The sequence below is a fragment of the Ailuropoda melanoleuca genome, chromosome 12, assembly GCF_002007445.2.
Source record: "Ailuropoda melanoleuca isolate Jingjing chromosome 12, ASM200744v2, whole genome shotgun sequence".
NCBI classification, from domain to species: Eukaryota; Metazoa; Chordata; class Mammalia; order Carnivora; family Ursidae; genus Ailuropoda; species Ailuropoda melanoleuca.
Genome location: NC_048229.1, coordinates 29292066 through 29314102, shown reverse-complemented (window position 1 = coordinate 29314102; position 22037 = coordinate 29292066). Strand labels below are relative to the sequence as shown.

The 22037-nt window shown below is 51.7% G+C and overlaps 2 protein-coding genes, 1 long non-coding RNA gene and 1 pseudogene across 4 annotated transcripts; 1 reads left to right on the top strand and 3 right to left on the bottom strand.

The window, feature by feature from the left end:
* Window positions 1-14: 14 nt before the first annotated feature.
* Window positions 15-3357, bottom strand: LOC117795063 (sialic acid-binding Ig-like lectin 6). 2 transcript variants are annotated; one of them, XM_034639185.1, is made up of 5 exons: window positions 3216-3357; window positions 2655-2935; window positions 2412-2486; window positions 758-893; window positions 15-629 (listed from the first exon to the last, which is right to left on the bottom strand). In XM_034639185.1, the coding sequence occupies exons 2-5, from the start codon at window positions 2860-2862 to the stop codon at window positions 587-589; spliced, it is 462 nt and encodes a 153-aa protein (XP_034495076.1). In that variant the 5' UTR covers window positions 2863-2935; window positions 3216-3357; the 3' UTR covers window positions 15-586. The 2 variants fall into 2 exon arrangements, with proteins under 2 accessions (XP_034495076.1, XP_034495078.1); XM_034639187.1 differs by having other exon boundaries at window positions 16-629; window positions 2412-2459.
* On the top strand, window positions 1363-2753 carry LOC117795258. The gene is made up of 3 exons (XR_004619171.1): window positions 1363-1532; window positions 2432-2501; window positions 2619-2753. It is a non-coding gene; the product is annotated as an uncharacterized LOC117795258 (long non-coding RNA).
* Window positions 3206-3907, bottom strand: LOC105241454 (annotated as a pseudogene).
* A 2760-nt stretch (window positions 3908-6667) lies between these two features.
* On the bottom strand, window positions 6668-14013 carry SIGLEC6 (sialic acid binding Ig like lectin 6). Its single transcript, XM_034639130.1, has 9 exons — window positions 13883-14013; window positions 13443-13802; window positions 13008-13286; window positions 12764-12811; window positions 12020-12277; window positions 11650-11934; window positions 10763-10856; window positions 10351-10429; window positions 6668-7755 (listed from the first exon to the last, which is right to left on the bottom strand). The coding sequence occupies exons 1-9, from the start codon at window positions 13914-13916 to the stop codon at window positions 7576-7578; spliced, it is 1617 nt and encodes a 538-aa protein (XP_034495021.1). The 5' UTR covers window positions 13917-14013; the 3' UTR covers window positions 6668-7575.
* Between the last annotated feature and the right edge of the window lie 8024 nt (window positions 14014-22037).

Genomic DNA, 22037 nt, shown 5'->3' with positions numbered 1-22037 from the left:
ACTCCCCCTGCTTGTGTTCCCTCTCTCGCTGCCTGTCTCTATCTCTGTTGAATAAATAAATAAAATCTTTAAAAAAAAAAAAAAAAAAGAAAGATAGGACAAGATATTCCGGCAAAAGGAAAGTGATGCTATCGAGAAACCTGAATGTGTACAAGGAATGAAAAGCCATCGAATGGTTAATATGTGGATAAATATGAGTTTATTTTTCTAATTAAAAAATCTCTTTAAAATTCTGTTTTAAAAAGTAATATATTATGAGATTTATAACAATATATTATGGGATTGAATTTTGGGCTTATCCAAGATAAACACACTGAGCAATATATTCCATGGGGTATACATAATTCAAATTAATGGTAACAAAAATCTATCTATGTCCTCACTTGCCTTCCTCACCATGGATTTGGAACCAGCAGAAGAGTCTTAATGACCAGAGGTCAAGAGACATGTTATTTCTGGAGAGGAGGCAGGACCCAGTCCTCCAGTACCTCCCTGCTCTACAGAGCTGTGCAGGTGTGAGTCTCCGGATACAGCGGTTTGACGGATCCTCACCCACCGGAAGCAGGACCACCGTGAGGAAGAGGGCTCAGTTACAACCTGCAGCCTTATCCTCTTCAGAGCCTCTGAACCTGTGGGGAGAACCCGGTTCTGAAATAAGAGTCCAGCTCCGTGGACGGCTTGCTTTGGAGAGGACAAGAAGAGTGAAGCCACCCAAGGTGTCCCAGAATCCGGGCTACTGTGAGAAAGGGCTTCTCACCGGGGGCAGTAGATCCAGGCGAGGCCATAGGTGAGGAGGAAGCCAGCCCCCATGAGGGCTCCTCCGATCAGGGTGAGGGTTAGAGGCCAGGTGCCCCACTGCTCCCCAGAGATTTGGCGGCAGGAACAGGAGATGCCTGGGGGAGGAAGAGAGAGAGGAGGAGAGTGAGTTTCCCGAAGTCCACACCGTAGTCTTGTTCACCTCAGAATGCAGATAGATGCCCCGCTTACACTCACCCTGCACAACTAGGTTCAGGGAAACGTGGTAGGATCCGCACAAGTGCTGAGGCCCGCGGGTGAATTCTCCTCTATCACCCAAGACCAGCCGGGGCAGCACTAGGACCCCAGGATTCCAGGGCTGGGAGGGGCTCAGGGTCAGGCTTCCCCCAGACCAGCTCAGCCTGGCAGGGAAGTTGCCGCCAGTGTCACACACCAGACACAGGGACTGGCCCTCCCAAACTCGCAGAGAGGCGGCATGGCCCAGGGCCTCTGGGACTAGGGGACAGAGAAAGCCAGAAGGGCAGGGCTGAGAGCCCCTTCTCTCCCTCTGTCCTTCCACAGACACGGGGGTGGAAAATAGAGTCTCTCAGACAAGTGTTACAGGCCAAGGCAAGGAAGAGTGAAGATCCGTCTGGTGAGGTGGGGAGAAGGGGCACCCGATGATCCCAGGACAGGTGGATGGACCTCTGAGCGAGAGTTGGCACGTCCAGACCTGGCAGATGACATCCCAGGAGGTGGCCTTTGATGTGTGATGCTGAGGAGGGACATGGACACACGTAGGTCTGACCACTTGCAGGGAAAGACTTGGAGGCTTGCAAACAAGGGAAGCTCCCAGCCCTTCCTCTGAGGGCCACAGGGAACTAGGGGGTCTGAGCAGGGGAGGAACAGGGCCAGATCTAGGGCACCTTCAGGCCGAAATGTGGTGGGCTGCGGGGAGGGGCGCAGAGACTGGCAGGCCAGAGAGGAGGCCAGTCCAGATGCTGCAGGTGGTCTCACAATGTCCAGGTGAGAGAAGGCGGAGGCCCGCCCGAGGTGGGTGGGGCTGCTGCCCCGGGGATGGAGGAAGAGAGCCACTTGAGACATTTTCCAGAAGTCGAGTTTGTAAAACTCTCTGAGTCACAGGGAGTGTGGGGTGAGGGTGAGATGTCAAAAGTGACTTCCCGGATGTTGACTCCAGTTGATCAGGTGGGAGGGGCCTCCCCAGGGTAGCGGAGGGGGCTCAGGAGGGTCTGGACCCGACCGAGACGGACAGAGACTTGCGAGGGTCTTCAGGGCAGACGTAGGACTAGAAGCACCAGGGCCCGGGCTTGCCCATGGGGTCGTGCAGAAAGCAGCCCGAGGCCCAGCGCCCAGCAAGAGGAACCTGGATCTACGGCTCCCAGGGGGCCAGTGAGATGTCACGGTCACAGGAGAAGCAGAGAATCAGCAAAAGGGTATGACGGGAGAGTGAGGGGAGCGAGGGAGCAGCCACGGTGCCAGCGAATGGTCAACTAGGATTCACGGTGACCCTGGAGAGTCCAGCCAGGGGACGGGCGTGGGGCAGACTTGGGACCAGGGAGGGAATAAGGAGTGATGGGGCTTCCTTCTGTCAGACCCTCACAACATTCCCTTATTTGACCTCTGAGACGACACTGGTGCCCCGGGGCCTCTCCCACCTGTGCTATTTCCCCTGAAGGTGCGGATGGTCAGGTTCCACGGAGGATCTGCGACAGAAACAAATTTTTGGCGGCCTGCAGGATGACGAGGTAGCCATGGGCAAGAGGGTGGGGCCTGGGTGTTCCCTCCACCTTGACCCCGTGCCTCTAAGAATTCTCCCCAAGTACCCCACCCAAGCCCTGCCGCCCCCTCCCCAACACCCCCAGCCCTCAGGGACCCTGGCGTCCCGGCCTGGCACTCACAGGACACGTTGAGCTGGATGGTCTTCTCCGTGCTCACACCAGCTCCTCCGGGGAAGGTCGCTCGACAGGTACGGTTGGTGCCGTGGTCCTGGGGCCTCCGGGTGAGGGTGAGCACGGGGGACTGGGGAGTCTTGGAGCCCCTGGAGGTGAGGGCCTCCCCGGTCCAGGAGAAGGTGGGTGGTGTCCCCCTCTCACAGGCCCATGGCATGCTACAGGTAATGTTCTTGGGGTCCCAGATTCTAGGGGCCCCTGGATGTGGATGTCAGGTGTCTGTGTCTGAGCTGAGGAGGAGAGAGATGGAGATCCTGGAGGGGGACCCTGAGGGTGCCTCTAGAAGCAGCCTCTACCTGAGGCCAGCCGTCTCCTCCCCAGCCAGCATGGAGAGCAGGGGTCCCTTCCCAGCCCTGCCCCAGGGGCCCTCAGGATCCATGCATGGGACACATGTCCTCTCCTTGACCCCACTCCTTCCCTGTCACATGCAGGGAGAGCTGGTTCTGTTGGAAAGTATATCTCACAGAAGACCCTCTCTCCACCCTAAAGAAGTATGTCCCCTAGTCCCACCTCTGTGCGTCTCTGGTATCCAGGAAGCGGTTGTAGGCCCCGGGGTCCCCGAGGAGGTGGAATCGGCCCTGGGTCTCCTCCTGCACTTTTCGATCTGGCCACTGGAACACCGTGGTATGCACTGTCCCCTTCCTGGAACCAGTCGCCGAGAGCAGGGGAAGACGGGGTCCAGTCGTCCGTGGGGTGGGAGAATCTGCAGGGCACACGCACACACAGGCCCTCCTGCACCGTCACGGTCTCCTGAACTTGCAGCCAGTGTCTCTGATCCTGAGCCAGGGACCCTGCGGGAATCAAGGGTCAGCGGCAGCCCCCGCCCGCCGGGCCCCCCGCCCTCGGCCCACTCACCTGCCCACAGCAGGCACAGCAGCAGCGGCAGCGGGAACATCTTTGAGATGGAGAGTGTGTGGGCCTCCTGCGGGTGAAGAAGAGGAAGGCAGTGGGAGGGAGGCTGGGGGGACCCACGGGAAGCTGGGGAGGAGCACAAGGCCTCGTGGTTCACAGAAGAGGAACCGCACCTTCAGAGCTCCCCCTCTCTCTGCACAGAGCTGGCCACACCCTCGGCCAGGGATCAGGGAGACCCACCCAGGGAGGAGAGAGCGGCAGCAGACCCCTTGTGCGGACCCCCCCATCTCGACACTTCCCTCTGGCACCAGAGCCTGGACCAGGACCTCTGAAGACACCTGAGGCATGGGACACAGTGAGTCTCCCGAGGTCCTCCCACCTGAGGGGCTTGTCTGAGCAGCACTGTCTACACCGGGGAGCTAGTCAACTCCCGGCTAGACCCGGAGTCACCGTCTCATCTAGACCCTCGGGTGTTCTGTCCTGCAACGTGGGGGGTTCTTTAGGTCTGTGTGAGCGTCTGGGGCAGAAGAAGAGAAGGGATCCGGGGCGAAGCAAAGGCAGGAGCCGTTCATTCATTCATTCATTCTCCATAAGCTTAGTGAACATCTGTGTTGGGGGAACTGGAGACAAGACATCTGTGCCTGACCCGGTCCATCCCGTGACGTGGCCCCACCCAGGGCGCCACTTCCTCTGTAGACACATGGTGCTGTCCCTGCAGGGTTCACAGCTGCAGGCACCTAGGACTTTGCCATATGTCCTGGATGTTCTCTAAAAATAGGAGCATGAGATTATTTTTGACATGTGGTAAACAAGAACTCTTCTCAAGCTGCAAAACTTGAACTGCAGCCATCAAAGAACTACTCCCCATCCCCCCTCCTCCCAGGCCCTGAAACCACTGGTGCACTTTCTGTCTCCACGAATTTTACTACTTTTGAGGCCTCATGTAAGTGGAGTCATCCAGGACCCGTCTTCTTCGTGACTAGCTTATTTAACTTACCGTAACGTCCTCAAGGTTCATCCATGAGGCCACATGTCAGAATTTCTGTCCTTTTTTTTTTTTTTTTAAGATTTTATTTACTTATGTGACAGACAGTCAGCGAGAGAGGGAACACAAGCAGGGGGAGTGGGAGAGGAAGAAGCAGGCTGCTAGCAGAGGAGCCTGATGTGGGACTTGATCCCGGAACACCGGGATCACACCCTGAGCCGAAGGCAGACGCTTAACGACTGTGCTACCCAGGCGCCCCAGAATTTCTGTCCTTGTTAAAGCCGAGTAGAATCCCTTTGTCGGGGCACCTGGGTGGCTCAGTCAGTGAGGCGCCGGCCTTCAGCTCAGGTCATGATCTCAGGGTCCTGGGATCCAGCCCCGCATCAGGCTCCCTGCTCAGCGGGGAGCCTGCTTCTCCCTCTCCCTCTGCTGCTCCCCCTGCTTGTGCTCTTTCTCTGTCAGATAATTAAATTTAATCTTCTAAAAAAATAGTCCATGGTTGGTTAGGCCCCATTTTTTTTATCAGTTCAGCTGTTGCGCCACCCTTGGGTTGCTTTTACCTTTGGGCTCTTGTGCATAACGCTGCTGTGAACACGGGTGTGCAAATATCTCTTGGCCCCGCTCTTAATTCTTTTGGATATGCACCCAGACGTGGAATTGCTGGATCATACAGCGATCCTATCACTAATTTCTTGAGGAAAGGTCATACTCTTTTATTAACTTTATTATCACGTCACGTTAGCTGTGTGTTTTAACATCTCTGGTCTGGACCCCTCTTCTGATTCTGGACGTTCATACTCCGCTCTCTCACTGACATCCCCAGCTGGATGTCAAATGGCTTCTCAGAATGAACATCACCCTTCAAAACCCGGCTCTCTGAAGTCCTCCCCGGAACAGGACTCTGTCCTTCCAGCGGCTCAGGGGAGACACTGGGCACTGTCCTTGCTCCATGGGGATCCTGCTAAAATGAGGGTCTCAGCATGTGTCTGCTCTCTGCAAAGGCTTCCAGAAACCTGCGGTGGGCTGCAGCGGTCTTTCAAGGGGTCTGCGCCATCCTCCGGGCTCCCCCACCTTTGCACTCCTGTGCCGTCAGCCTCAGAGCCACCGTGCTCACCGTTCCCCTCTTCCCATCTTCCTGGAGTAACTTCCTCTTAGGCAAGCAAAGCGTCTGCTTCTTCCCCACCTTGGAGTCTTTGTTCCAGTATCACCCCGGCAGCCTCTCAGCTCCAGGAAACCCAGCCCAGTGTGCCGGAGAGCTTTTCCTCCAGGCCTGTGCTCTCATTTTATTTATAATTTACTTTTTTTTATTCTTGTCTCCGTAATGACAGCACCTGGATGACAGAAGTGCTTCCCGCTCCCTTGAGTTTTTTGTGGCAAAATATTCGTAAAAATAAAACCTGGCATTTTCAACACTGTACAGGGTGCAATTCCGTGACACTAAGTACATTCATGACGTGGAGCAACTATGACCACCGCCTCTTTCCTGAACTTTCTCACCCTCCCCAACAGAAACTCCATGCAGGTACCCACCAACCCCCGCCCACCCCCGCCCCTGAGCTCCGAGCAACCCCCATTCTGCTTTCTGTTTCCATGAGTTTGCCGGTCCTGGGTAGGTCAGGGAAGCAGAATCAGACAATGTTTGTCCTTTAGTATCTGGCTTTTTACTCCAGCCTGTTGTTTTCAAGGGTCATCCCTGTGTGGCTGCACGATACTCCATTGTGTGTCTACACCACACTTGGCTCACCCATTCTTCTGGGTGATAATAATTAAATAAAATTATTTTTTAAATATTAAAATTTTAAATAAAAATTTTTAAATAAAAATTATTATTTAAAAAATTATTATTATTTTTTAAAGATTTTATTTGTTTATTTGACAGGGACAGCCAGCAGAGAGGGAACACAAGCAGGGGGAGTGGGAGAGGAAGAAGCAGGCTCATAGCAGAGAAGCCTGATGTGGGGCTCGATCCCAGAACGCTGGGATCACGCCCTGAGCCGAAGGCAGACGCTTAACGACTGCGCCACCCAGGCGCCCCTAAAAATTTATCATTTACTTGAGAGAGAGAGCATGCGTGCGGGTATGCATCAAGTAAGGGGAGGGGCAGGCAGAGGGAGAAGCAGGCTCCCCGCTGAGGGCGGAGTCTGACGTGGGGCTCGATCCCAGGACCCTGAGACCATGACCTGAGCCGAAGTCAGATGCTTAGCCCATGGAGCTGCCCAGGCGCCCCAAAACTGTTTTGCTTTTTACTTTATGATCTGGCTAACTCTTATTTCTACTTCTTCCATCTATTGTACGGGCAAGGATCTACAAAATACTGTTTAATAGAAGTGGTAAGGGCAGCCATCCTTCCTTGTGTTTGATCCTGGTGGAAAAGTTCTGTGTCCTCCGGGACTGGCCCCTCCAAGCCTTCAGAGATATCATCAGCAGAAACGTTGTTAAAGCATCTAACAGACGTCCTGACACACACATGTGTTTAGGGTACACAGAAAGCCATGTGTCAGGACTCATCTGTTTCATTTGTAGCCTCTCATCGATCTTTTGCGATCATCTGGCTAGACCAGGATGACTTTCCTGCTTTGTACAACAGTAAAGTGAGTCACGTCACGACGTGATCCACGGCATAGACGGATTGGAATTCAATTCTTTCGGACACAAGTCCTGTGGTCTTCCACACATACTAGGAGACTCGAACCACTGCCAAGAAGGCCATTAATTTTAAAATAGTCAAGGCTGAGTGTGATGGGCTGAAAACTCATAAGATTAATACGTTGACGTCCTAATCCCCAGTACCTCAGAACGAGACTGTAGGGGAGAGGGTCTTTAAAAAGGCAATGTCAGTTCAAATGAGGTCATGAGGGTGCACCTTAACCCAGTACATCTGGTATCCTTATAAGAAGAAACTAGAGTCACACAGGGGGAAGGCCAGGCGAGGACACAGGGAGAAGACGGCCAACTACAAGCCAAGGAGAGAGGCCTCTGCTGACACGTTGATCTGAGACTTCCAGCCTCCAGAACTGTGAGAAAAACGGTTCCTCACTTGTGTATCTTGATCTCTGAGTACTCGGTGTTGATGCCTCGCTGCTCGTGGGGCTTCAGCTTGGGAAATCGGAGGAAAGCATAGTGGAGCTCCTGGTCCTCTCCTGAAACGGGCCTAGCCTCAGCAGGAGCTGGGTGGCCTGCAGGGCTGTCCATCCAGGACTGCTGCCGATGTGCCTGAGTAGAAAGAGGAGGAGGGACTAGGAGCCAGTCAGTAGGATCTGGGGGAAAGCAGCCAAGCACCAGAAGGGGACTGGCCCCGATGGCCCTTTTATCACTTACCCATTCATTTATTTTTAAATGCTTAATCCTTAAGATTGGCCAGCCCTTAGTGTTTATATTAATTCCATTACATTCTTTAAAAAAAAAAAAAAGCTAGGAGAGGGTATTATTATCATGTTCATCACACAAATAATAAAACTAAGGCTAAGAGAAATGATATTCACTGCCCTAAAGACACACGTCTATATAGGGGTTGCTTGGATGGCTCAGTCGGTTAAGCATCTAACTGTTGATATCAGCTCAGGTCTTGATCTCAGGGTCATGAATTCAAGCCCAAGGCTGGGTTCCAAGCTGGGTGTGGATCCTACTTTAAAAAAAAAAAGAAGACACACATCTGTATAAATGCACCACGGAGCCAAGACTCAAAACCAATTCTTTCTAACTATAGTACCCTCCTTTGTCCAGACAATGTACAACGTGCTGTGTGGAGTGGGGAACGAGGCAAGCACAGTTCGTGAGACCACGCAGCGAGCGTATGGTTTTCTAGGAGAGGCAGTTACTAAACAAATAGAAAACAAACACCATTCAAAGTTCTACACTTGTGATAGGAGATATTATGAAATCTAAAGGAGGGCAGGGGCGAGAGGACCGGGCAGAGGTCAGGTCTGGCAGTCAAGATGGTGGCCCACCTCTGCTCTGCGCCCGCAACACCCTCAGGCTATGGAAGCACGAAAACAGACACCCTCACACGGTCGCTCAGAGAGGCAGAGAGAAATAGTTCTCAGAGTAAGAGGAAACAGGTATTTCTCTGGGCTCTGGGGATACAACAGGAACTAAAACAATAGCAACAACAGTTGCTGGACACAAGTCCCGTGGTCTTCCACACATACTAGGAGACTCGAACCACTGCCAAGAAGGCCATTAATTTTAAAATAGTCAAGGCTGAGTGTTATGGGCTGAAAACTCATAAGATTAATACGTTGACGTCCTACTCCCCAGTACCTCAGAACATGACTGTAGGAGAGAGGGTCTTTAAAAAGGCCTTGGGACTCACGTGCTAGGGAAGAGAATGATTCTGATTGTAGGAATGAGTCCTATGCGTAGTCCATGCCAGCTACTGCCTTAGACACTTCTTGTAACTACTCTATGATTCTCTGTGTACTCCTCATCTTCCCATGTCACCAAAATAAACAGAGGTCAGAGAGGGTGTGTCACTTGCCCAAGGTCACCCAGCTTGTCAGTAGGCAAAGATGGGATCTGAATGCAGGAGTCTAGCTCCAGAATACATGCTTCGGGCCACTACACTGTACTGACTGCAAAAGACATTCACTTAAAAGAAAAAGATACTGAGAGGGCCGCCTGGGTGGCTCAGTCGGTTAAGCGTCTGCCTTCAGCTCAGGTCATGATCCTGGGGTCCTGGGATCGAGCCCCACATCGGGCTCCTTGCTCAGTGGGGAGCCTGCTTCTCCCTCTCCCTGCAGCTCCCCCTGCTTGTGCTCTCTCTCTGTCAAATAAATAAATAAATAAATAAAATCTTAAAAAAAAAAATTCTGAGAATTTGAAGGCAAAAAAACGGAAGATACCTCTCCTGATTCCTGACAAGATGGGGATTTAGGGCATGCTAGCCATTCCCCTACGCTGACCAAGGAGAAACAAGATGGAATTCCATAAATTAAACTTTAAAAATGATTTTGTGTACTTGTTCTGCCAGTGACCGAGAGAAGAGTTTTGAAATCATCAACTATAACTGCCAATCTGTTCTCCCTGCTGTTCTGTCAGTTTTCGTACATTTGTTTTGATGAACGATGCTCTGTTATTGGAGGCATACTGTATAGGATTTTTACATCTTTTAATGAAGTGATAGAAGCCAGATAAAGAGAATAAATATTGCACGATTCCATTTATACGAAGTTCCAGAAGGGACAAAACTAATCCATAGTGATAGAAATGAGAGACTGCTGGGAAGCCCAAGGTGACTGGGCAGGGGAACGAGGGAATCTGGGGACCTGATGGAAACGTTCCACGTCTTGACTGGGGACATGGGCACAGGGTGAACACGTCTGTTAAAATTCATTTCACTGCACACTTACTTAAAATGGGTGCATTATTAGGTAAAAAGTAAAGTTGATGGTAAATAAGCACAGTGGTAGGTTTGAAAAATGCAAAGTGGGAGCGATGCGGTGTGAGTTTGGGGTTTCCCAGTCTCTCTATGCTAGGGCTCGAGTCCACCACCTCCCTCGCACTCAGTGGGTCTGACACGGACTGTGTTTGGGCCATTGCACTTCTGGGTAATCAACGCCACAAGAAAAGGCTCGTGTTCCAGAGGAACGTGGTACTTTGACGTAGGAGGCATACATACCCCCACAAGCAACCAGCCTATATGCGCATTCCATCGAAAGCAGAAGCATTAGACCAGTGCAATCAGGAATTTAAAATAGCCACATGGGCAACTCCAGGGAGTACTGGATGTATAGCGAAATGCTCCAGTGCCCTCACGAGGGCGACTTCCAAAGCCCCTGGCTGGACAGGAGCTCACAGCCTGTCACTCACCCCAGAGCCTGCGCTGCCAGCTAGGTTCAGATTCAGGCTTCGCACCGGCTTGACTGCTTTCTTCCTGCAGGTCTTCACTCTAAGGGAACAGCCCGGGGCCCTTCAGCTTGGTTACTTAGGGCATGCGGCAGGCAGACCACCCCCTGCATCCCACGAAGAGCACAGAATGAGGTAGGAAGAGGTGGGTCCGGTCTCCAGGTACTCCCCCTAATCCAAGAGCTGGACCAGGGTCTGGAAGAGACCCCAGGCTTGGCCCAGGTGGGAATGGGCTGATTCACACCAGCACTCAGCCTCCTTCCCTGACTCCTGGATTTCCAACAAGCCCAGGTCCCTCCAGCTCAGGCTGAGATTCCACGACTGTAACCCCTTCCCACCGCAGGCCTCTCCCTCCATCCCCGGAGCCCACTCTCACCTGAAGACGAGGCAAAGGCAGAGGGAAAGCAGGGCCATGATGCCAGCTCCCCCAACTGCTCCCAGGACTCCACTGGCCCTGGGTTCTGGTTTACCTGCAGAAAATGTGAGTGGCGTGTAAGGTCCAGCTCTAATATATGGCACGTTCCAACTGGCCGCCTCCCTTCCTCTCTTTCTCCCATTAGTATACCCACTCCCCATCCAGGACTCCGTCAGGTGGATTCCATTGCCCTGTGGACCCTGGACCAGCCCCTTCCCCTGGCCTCAGGACTGAGGATCTTAAACGTCCAGCTGCTCCATTTGGGGCCTCAGTGTTCTCCCCCACCAGCCCCATCTCTCCCGAGCTGTTATGCGTTGAATTGTGTCCCCCACCAAATTCATATGCTGAAGTCCAAGCCCTTTGGCACACCCTTCCACCCCCAGGATCTCAGCAAGTGACCTCATTTGGAAACAGGGTATTTACAAAGGCAATCAAGTGAAGATGGGATGGCCAGGGTGGGCCGTAACCCACTGTGACTGGCGTCCTCATAAAATGGGGATGTTTGGACACACACACACACACACACACACACACACACACACAGGAGGATGCCATGTAAACATGAAAGCCAAGATTAGGGTGATGCTTCCACAAGCCAAGGAACACCGAAGATTGCCAGCAAACACCCGAAGCTAGGCGAGAGGCTGGGCAATGTTGTCACAGCCTCAGAAGGAACTGATCTGCAGAAACCTTGATCCTAGGCTTCCAGCCTCCAAAACTGCAAGACAGTGAATCTTCACTGTCCAAGCTGCCCAGTTTAAGGCACTTTGTCACATCATCCCTAGAAAATTAATACAAAGGCTAAGTTCCTCTTCCTCCCGGCGTCACCCCCGCAACAGACCCCGGACCTGGCAGAAGCAGGACGGCGATGATCTGCGACCCGTGTGCATTCCGGGCCTCGCAGCTGAGTCTGAGGCCGGAGCCCAGAGGCCCGCAGAGGCTCAGGGAGCTGTTGGTCCAGGGCCCCGCAGAGCTGGAGGTGACGGTCCAGGAGGCATTGCTGTGGTTCCCCTCCAGCAGCCCCTCCCCCAGCCGCCAGCGCAGGGTGGGGGCGGGCTGGGCTTGAGAGGAGCAGTGGCAGTGGAGCCCCTCGCCCTCCCAGGAGCAGGAGGGGGGGAGCAGCCGCGGGGGGTCTGCAGGAGGGAGGAGAAGGGTCAGTGGTGCCTGTCCTCTCCAGGCCCCCTGGGCAGCCTGCCCCCCAGGGGTCCCCACACTCACAGACCACGGAGAGATGCAGGGAGACATGCTGAGAGCCCAGCGAGTTCTGAGCTTGGCAGGTGAGGTCTCCTTCCTCCTCAGCCCCTACTTGAGGCAGGTCCAGGATTGGACTCTTGCAGATGGGGGTGGCATTCAGGGCGGGGGACCCCCGGAACCAGCTTAGCTCGGCAGGGGGGTTGCTGTCAGCATCACAGCGCAGCCGCAGAGCCTGGCCCTCCAGAATGAGAATAAATGAGGTGTTTTGCAGAGTCCCTAGGGCTTTGAGGAGAGAGATGCAGAGAGAGAGAGAGAGAGAATGAGTGACATGAGTTCGGTGAAGGTGGTGTTTCTCTCCTCCTGCAATGTCCACACTTGCTCTGAGGAGGGAACTGGCAGGGTCCAGGCCGAAGGGCTGCAAAGGAGGCTCGGACGATTTCCCTGGAGCTGCTCCAACTGTCTAGCAGATGGAAGCGGAGGGCACAGGACAGGGATATGGTGAACAAAGGCAGTGAAAGGGCCAAAGAGGAGCCCAAAGCAGGAGGATTTGACCCAAGAAAGCTGTGGGTGAGCGAGCATTAACTGCAGGGAGTTGAGGTTTGTGGGGGCTTCTCCCCACTGCTCTCCCCACGCCTGAACTCAGTGGCTGGCTTCTTGTACGTGCCTCACGCAGTTCCTGGCCAGCAGGAGCTGTGAGACCCAACTAGGGCTGTCCTGGTGGAGACCCGGGTTCCACCCCAGCCCTGGAGAAAAGAGGTTCTTTCCTACCTGTTCTGTTTCCATGGAAGATCCTGATGGCCGTGTTCTGGGGAGCATCTGGACAGGAGAATGAGGCAGCCTTGGCATTCGTGGCAAGAGAGGAGTGGGTTCTGGGCCTTCCCCCCACGAGCCACGGAAGCAGGTAAGGGAGTTCCCTTCCTGCTTAGCTACAAGACCCCACTGTCAAGCTCTAGCCCAGCTCTGCCCTGGTCTCACACCCTCAGGGACATGGGCATCCTGGCCCCACGCTTACAGGTGACATTGAGCTGGATGGTCCTCTCCACCGTCACACCAGCTGCAGGGAAGTACACCTGACAGGCGAGGTTGGTGCCATGGTCCTGGGGCCGTGGGGTGAGGGTGAGCACTGACGACAGGTGGGTCCTGGGGCCCAGGGTGGTGAGGGCAGCTGACATCCAGGAGAAGATGGGGGGCGTGCCCTGCTCACAGGCCCAGGGCACGGAACAGGTCAGGTTCCCGGGGTGGCCACACTCCAGCGTCCCCAGGATGAGGATGTCAGGTGTGTGAGTCAGGGCTGGTGAGGACAGAGAGGATGTTGGGGCCCCTCAGTGTTTTGTCATCCTGCCCCAGAGCCTGGCCGCGGTGGTCTCCACCCCTCAACACCCCCAAGAGGAACAGAATGTTCATTTTTTTTCTATCTCTGGGGCCTTTCCCTGCGCCCCTACCATACCTGTCACATTCAGAGAAAGCATATTATCTAGATATGAATATGTGCCCATTTGAAAGAAGTAAGTCCCGCTGTCCCCCATGTTGACTCCCATGATGTCCAGGGAGCAGTCATTGCTCTGGGGGTCCCCGTGGAGGAAGAACCGGCCCCGGGTCCTCTCATGCAGCTTCTGGTTTGGTTTGCTTGTGGCCACTGGAGGGTCACGGCTTACATCTGCCCCTTTCTGGAACCAAGACATGTGGGGGGCTGCAAAGGTGAGCCAGGAGTAGGAAAATCTGCACGGTACGTGGACACACAGGGCCTCCTGCACTGTCACGGACTCCTGTAGTTCCAGCTGGTAGCTCAGAGCTTGAGGCAGGGGCCCTGGAGGGAGAGGGAAAAACTCATCCTAGAGCTCCGATGCCTCCCCCGACCAGGGTTCCCTCTCCCCTCAGCTCACTCACCTCCCCACAGCATGAACAGCAGCCACAGCGGCATCCCTCCGTGATGTCTGGCACGGCTTGCCTTCTGCGGTCCCTCTGACAGAGAAAGGAAGCCACAGGATGTGGGAGGGCAGGGGAAGCTTTAACCGGAAGCCTGCGGTAGAAACAAAAGGCCACAAACCTAGAATAGAGAACTTCAGGCCCACAGTCAACTGTGATTAACCTTTGAAATAGTTTGGTTCCCTTTCTGTGTGTAGCAGGTGGGTCCTGAGGCTCAGAGGCGGCCAAGCTCTTGCTCAAGGAAGGCAGCCATGAGGGATGAGAGCCTCCAAGTCCTGCCTCCCGGGTTTCCGCATCGTTGTCCCAACTGGACACCTGTTACCGGACAGAGAAGTGGTTCTGAACTCGGGTTCGGCTGCTCGCCGCTTGAAAATAATACTCGCGTATACCTAAAACTAACACTGCATGTTTACTATACTGGAATTAAAGGAAAAGGGAAAAAAAATCAGTACTTGAGAGCCAAGTGATGGTGCTTTATTCAGATAGGGGGCAACCTGGGAAGATGGCAGATAATGTCTCGAGGAAGGCACAGCAAAGGCGAAGGGAGCTGCGTGCTTGAAAAGCAGGTGCCAGACGGTTAGTCCTATACTGACATGACCCTGAACGGCTTGCTGGCATCCACAGCAGCTGGGTTCGAATGTGGTCAGGACTTCTATTCTGGGAAAGTCTGGTCCTTCATTCCTCAGGGCTAGTGGTCTGCCAGTCTCAAAAAAGAGAGTTAGTTCTGCTACAGATCAAAGGACTTAAGTCAGCAAACAAGGAGTGCATAAGCTTGAAGCAAATTAACCCTTCAGACCTGCTGGAATGCTGTTACAGTCCCCCCGGCTAGCCCCGTGGAGAGTCACAGCCTTGGGACCCTTGTGGAGGCAGCCTGCTAGGGATGGGTCTCAGGATAGCCTACATAGCTTCAGAGGCATAAGAGAGTCCAGACGAGGCAAGAGAAGCAACACATACCTTCACTTCATGCATTCATTCATTCATTCATTCATTCACAAACTAACACTTAATGTTAGTGGGGGAAGACAGACAAGCTTGAGCTTTATCTGAAGGCGATGGGGAGCCATGGAAGGTACTTGAGCAGGAAAGGGGCAGGATCATAGAGTTATCAACATGATCCCTCTAAGGAGAGTGTAGGGAAGAGCTGGAAGGAAGAGGCTGGAGGCCAAAAGGCCAGAGAGGAAACTGTTGTGACTTTTGAGAAGGGGAGAACCAAGTCCACGTGGAGAGAGCAGCCTTGGTGATGGAAGAAATAATTTAAGACACTTTCAGGAAGTGAAATTGAAAGAGAGGTGCAGTGGGTGGGGGAGGGACTATTAGAGTGACTCCCAGAGCCCTGACTCTAGTGATGGGGGCTGAAGGTGCCATGGCCAAGAGTAGTGAATGTGTAGGGCTAGGCTGGGAAGAAGGTGGTGGGAGAGGTAGCAGAGTTGGCCCCAGGGGCAGGTATATTCACTGTGGGGGGGAAGCAGGGGGCCCTGGACGGAGCTGTGGGAACACACACACACACACACACACACACACACACACTCAAGCTTAACTGTGGGAATGGGGGTGAGGGACTGAGATGGCCTGGCCAGGAAAGCAGCAGGAGAAGAAGGTGGTCCTTGGTGACCCTGGTGAGAGTTTTGCCAGGAAGGAGCTGGAGGGGGCAGCAGCCAGACTGCCAAGGGGGCATTCAACAGAGCAGCACCAGCCTTCTCCCATTCGAGCTCTGACAACTCGCTTCTGCCCTGAGCAGCAGAAACCCCACCTCCATCACTGCCCCAGAGCAGAGTGTTTCCTTACCTGTGCACTTCCTTGGACAGGGCCCAGTACCAAGATTCCTAGAATATCTGGACCAGAGAATGACAGTATTTTCTATCTCAATCTGGCGGGGGGGCAGTGCAGCTAACCCTTTGGATCCACAGAAGGGTGGCGAAGGGAGACTGTCGTGCTTTCTTCTCCTTCCTCACACCAGGCTTCTGGCCAGGCCTCAAGTCACACAGGTCCTCAGGGACCCAGGTGTCCTGACCAACAACTGTAGGAGACGTTGAGCCAAGTGGTGTCAGGAGCTTAGCTGAGCAAGGGGTCTAAGTAGGCAACTGAAGCAGCAATGAGTCAAAATGAAAGTAACAATGAAGGGTTTAATCACCTACTATGAGGATACATCATGCAAGAGACTAAATGGGGGAAAGCACTGACTCCCCCCCGTTCCCCTTTCCCCCACAGAAAGGTGGTTGGGTGCTGAAGAAAAAAAAATGATTCTAGGGGCACCTGGGTGGTTCAGTTGATTAAGCGTCTGCCTTTGGCTCAGGTCACGATCCCGGGGTCCTGGGATCGAGTCCCACGGCAGGCTCCCTGCTCAACAGGGAGCCTGCTTCTCCTTCTTTTGCCTGCTGCTCCCCCTGCTTGTGCTCTCTCTCTCTGTGTTAAATAAATAAAATCTTAAAAAAAAAAGATATGATTCTAACTGTCAAGGGAAAAATTATTCACGACACTTGCTAAGGAACGGTGAAGACCATATTCAGGGCCATTGCGATAGGTACAGGAACCACAATGGGATTTGGCAGCAGGAGAGAGAGGGTGGCTCGACTCTGAATACAATAAGGAAAAGTGGGAATTTGTAGCCAAGGAGTGAGGGTCAGTGGAGCGAAAATCACTATGAGGAGTGGGGATGGGGAGATAGGAGTGGAAAACACTGAGTTTTGAATCAGACTGCGGAAAGGGTCTTCAAGTTTTTCTCCTCCTTCCCCAATAAGGAGGCCTCAGTTGAGGAGCCTGAAGACCTCTGCCTGAGGCCTCAGATAAAGAGAGGTAGGAATGAAAGCCCCTGGCCTGTGACACAGATATGCAAGGAGCATGACCGGCCAGAGAGGTCTGAGTCCTTGTCAGGGGCAGCTCCCTTCAGAGCCTTTCATGCACTGGTGTCACCAAGTCTGGAGCAGGGAGGGCAGCTTTCCCCCTTGAGGCCTGCCCTCCAAAGAAGGCCTTCATCTGTGCCTGTGACCGGGCACACACAGTTTGGGGGCTGCATCTGTGAGGGCACATACAGGTTTTAACCAAGGGCCAAACTTCTCAGATGGTTCTGCCCACAGAACTACCACGTCCTAGAAAGGTCACCTGATACGTAGTGCTGGTGTCATGATCTTGGAATCCTAAGATATGGATGAGTACTAAGGGACGGGGGACCTTGGGGCCCAGGGAGGAGGGAAGCGTCTTCTTACACAAGCTCCTGGCAAAGTGCTCTTTAGATCCTGAAATGACTCTGTACTATAGGTTGTAAGGGTATAGATTTGGGGTGTCTGGTACAAACTGGAGAAGTCAGCTTTTCCCCTGGAGGAAAAGACTCAAGACCCTGGAGTATGAGCCACACAACCTCTCCAATGGCCTCTCCCTCTGTTAGCTTCAGGGCTCTGTACGTCTCCCCCACCCTCCAGATAAGGAGATGTGTTCCCATCTTTAGGGTCCTTTCCTGGGGACCCTTGGCTATTTGTCACATTCAGAGACAGTATCACATATTGGAAGCCATATTTTTCTATCCTTTTTTTTTTTTTTTTTTTTTTTAAGATTTTGTTTTTAAACCCACAACCCCGAGATCAAGAGCTGCGTTCTCCACTGACTGGGCCACCCAGGTGTCCCCATATTTCTCTATCCTAAAGTATTTCCACTTTTCGGAATTTTGGAAAATCTGATGCTCAGAGATTTGGGTCCTAGAGGAGGTTCTCTCTTTTTGGTTTTGATAGGGTCTGTGGCCAGAGAAGGATCATGACGTCTCTCGGCCAACTCCAAGATCGGAAGGTGGGTGTTGAAAGGTCAAAGTCAGTCCAGAATGGGATTAGATATGCAAAGACCCTCCTTCACTGACATTGACTGTAGGATACGGATCATACCTGAACCATCCTCCAGGGACCATGGTAGCAAACAGAGTGTCTGACCACAGCCCCACCCAGACCTCTTCCTCAGATCTCTGTTGCCCTCACAGATGCAGCCCCCAAAACAGCAGCAGCAGCATCTCTGGGCTGCAGAGAATAGTCTTGATTCCCTTAACACTGTCTGGTTAGCCTCTCCCAGCTTGGAGATGGGGGCATCTGAGGGGTGATAAGACAACTGGGGATGCTTTCCGGATCAAATGTGTGGTTTCTGCCCCCAACCTCTCCCTTCAACAGGAAAACCCATCTCTCCCTCAGGTCACTGCAGGGGGAGTGAAAGCTGAGCCCTTACCTCCCTGAACCACAGCAAGGTGGGCCTTCCTTCCTCCCACACCCCAGAACCCTGCCTCTTAACTTCTGAAGACCAATCCACTTCCCTCAAGAGAGATTGGAGTTTGAGGGTCTGTTTTCTCCAGATAGCTTTCTTGAAGATTCTCTCATGAGGATGGAGGAATGGAAGACCAAGACCCTCCTGGGAACACATCCTCTCCATGTTGGACCACCCTGGAGACCTCAGGAAGCCCCGGGTGAACTTTTGAATTTGTTTGCAAGGAGAGACCCTAAGGACAGAGGCTGGGACTGAGTCTGGAGCTCTGACTTCAGCCCCACACTTGGATATGAAGCTTGGGTGAGCTGGAACTTGTAAGTAGGTCTTTACCCCTCCTCACATTTCCTGTGAGCCCTGCACACACACAATATCTCTCCCCTTCCTCTCCACAGTCTTCCAGGTGCCACAATTCCTCTTGTCCACAGAGTGATGACCTAATTCCCCTCTCCTCACTTAGCCTCTAGATCTCCCATGGACTGTGCTCCACCTCTGAGGTCACAGAACTCTTCCCAATCTAGGCAAGGTCCCTCATGTGCCTAAACACTTTGAATGTCTTCCTTCGCTTCCAAAGACAATGCCTCAGTCAGCCTCCTGATATTCCAGTCCTTCGTTTATCTGACAGACACTGAAGCATATTTAAAAAAAAATCTTTCAGGATTTGGCACATAACTAGAGTCAGTAAATGATCAAGAGTCTTGTTGTCTGTCCTCCAAAGTTCCATTTGGGTATCAGCCAGAGACTGAGCAAGAGAAAGAGAGGGAGAGGGTGGAGGAGAGAGGGCTAGATGAAGAGGAAGAGGGAGCAGAGACAGGAGGGAAAGGAAAAGAGGCAGGAGGGGAAGTGGGGAGGAAGAGATCAGCTTGTTAGGGAGAGAGGCCCTTCCTGACTGTAAAAGGTGGAGGAAAGAATAAAGGTTTATCCAGACAGGGAGCGATCTCTGAAGAGATTGGGGGTGGAGTCAGCCCTGAGAAGCAAGAGACCAAGCATATATGAGCAGTCCCACACAGAGGGTATGACCACACATAAGGCCCTGACTCCCTGGGGTCGTAAGGAGTCTGGGAAGAGCAGAGCTAGACTGGGAGGCACTTACCCTGTTCATATCTGTCCCCAAGTCTTCCCGAGTTCCCGATCCTCCCATCGTACCTGCCCACAGCAGGAGTTCTCTCTGCAGCTCAGAACCCAAAAGCAGGTGGTGGCGCTGTCCGTGGTGCTGAGGCAGGATCCGGGCCAAAGGGTCTCAGTCCAGGAAAGCGGCTGAGTTGGGACTCGTCCGGCCTAGAAGTGAGAAAACCGGGGAGGAAAAAAAAAAAAGAAAGAAAGAAAACCAGGGAGGAGCCGGCCCCTCTTCCTCCTCCGGCCCCCTTCCTCCTCCTTCTTTATCCCTCCGGCTAAAGTGGGCTCTGCCAAGCGGCTGAATCAAAGCCCCTAGCAGCGCATCTCTAGATTTCGTGTTATGTTAGAAAATAAAGCCCCGTTTATTAAGGTTCCTGAAAGTCTGCCTTCTTGTAACTTAGAACAAAATGCATTTCTCATTTATACATTATGTGGGAAGTGGAGATGATTGTTCCAATTCCATCTGAAGCCAACATGACATTTTCCAAAAGTGCCCTACTCATTTAAATATCCCCGACAACACATTAAGAGTGCCTGATATGATTGACTTTTCTCACCTTGGTAATTCAAGATTAGAGAAATAGTGTTATATCCTTTATCTTCCATTGATGTGATTATAAACAAATTTCCTTATCTACTTTTTTATTAACTGTAATCCTTCTTGCGATCCAAAGAATTTACACAGAGGGACCTTGAAGTTTCCTTATCAACTTCTCTAAAGATATTAATCTCATTCTTTTTAGCTTAGATATTAATACTTTTTTTTAGTTTTAGGCCTTGTTTTATTATTATACTAAAAAGTATAGTTCAGATAAACCTATTTTTGAACTTATTATAAATGTAATCATATGTCATTGCCTGCATCTTGTTTCATTTTTTGTAATAAAAACGGAGCTCAGCATGGGGCTCGATCTCATACCAGAGCCAAAATCAAAAGTTCGGCACTTAACCAACTGAGCCATCCACACGCCCCACATGACTCTCCTTTTTAAATATTCATTCTAACTCTAAATAAAAGGGACCTATTCACCCCTGCTCCCCGGAATCATAGCTTTGGAAGTTACGCCCTGTGATCTCTTTATTTGCTGTAAGAAAGTTTCTTTGTGTGACAACTCCCCCTGGTATAGTTTCTGAGGTGCAAAACAAAGGCCAAAGGAAATGTAGATAAAATTAAATTCCTTGTAACTTGCTGCCCATTGACAAATACTTGAGGTAGGTAGATTGTGACATCCCTCCAGGAACTCCCAACAGTCTTAATGTTAATTCCTTGCTAGAGGGGAAAAAAACCACCTTAGCTTGACAATAGTCAGGCCTCCAGGATGCTGTAAATCTTCTTTAGCATACGAAAATCCTTTTGGAAACTTCCTTTGTCTTTACCTCTCCCAACTCCAAAGGATACGATCGTTGCTCCTGAACAATCCCAGTGCAGAGCTGTCTGCCCACCCGTCCTGTCCTCATGCTTTAAATAAAACCACTTTTTTTTTGCATCAAAAACGTCTCAAGATCTTGACCTTCCGCTCTCAAACCCCACTTCAAATCACATCAGTTTCTGTGACTCACCAAGGAAGAAACTCAGGTTAGTTCGGTTACACACTGACCTTAAACAATTTTTCTTGGGCATACCATAGGAACCTAATAAATACTTGTTGAATTGATGAGGGAACAGCAGGCAAGCTGAGGACAAAGCAGAAACTGACACCCCGCACCCCCCACCCCCACCATGGGATGTACGTGACATTCCTCAGGCACTCCTGGCTGCCCTAAAGGACAAAGAAATAGTTAACCTTATAGAGACCACGATCCTGCAAGACTTAAGCCTCCCTCAGTTTACAAATGTCTTAGTTTACAAGAACAAAGCATTTCTATCAATAACCTAGTTTCCAGAAGGGAATGTAGATACAATTAAATGTCTTTATAACCTGCAGACCATAGACAGATACTTGTAGGAATCTAGGAAGTTCTCAACTATCTTCATGTTAATGCCTTACTAGAGGGGTAAACAACCTTATCCTGACAATGGCAAGGCCTCCGGGATCCTGTGAGTCTTCTTTAACATATGAAAGTATTTTCTCAACCTTCCTCTTTCCTTACCTCCCCCAACCCCATAGTATATAATCAGCCACCCCTCACAACCCGGGGCCGCAGCTCTTTCTGCCCACGGGTCCTGTCCCCGTGCTTTCATAAACCACCATTTGCACCAAAGACGTCTCAAGAATTCTTTCTTGGTCGTCAGCTCCAGAGTCCACCCCACTGACCCTCACCGATATCCCACAACCTCATCAGAATGAATGAAATAGAGTATTTTTCTCACGTAACAGCTAATTCTTGTAACAGCACTGTTTTAAACATTTTGCCTATGATAATTTAATTATTTAATCCTCACAACTTTATGAAACAGGAAATTAAAGTACAGAGAGGTTAACTAACTTGCCCAAACTTGAACATCTGGCTTTAAACCCAGGCAGTCCAGCTCCAGAATCTTTGTGCTTAACCATTACATCTGATGTAGGAAAGACATTAGGATTCAAAGCCGATGGCCAAGAAAGAATTCTTGAGATGTCTTTGGTGCAAAAACGTAGTTTTATTAAAACAGGGGGACAGGACCCGTGGGCAGAAAGAGCTGCACTGGGGTCATGAGGAGTGGCCCATTATATACTTCCAAGTTGGGAGGGGGGTGGGGTAGTATAAGGCTCCCAGGTATTTTGGAAGCAAGGTTTCTGATGAAGGAACAGAAGGCAAGCTGAGGACAAAGCAGAAGCTGACACCC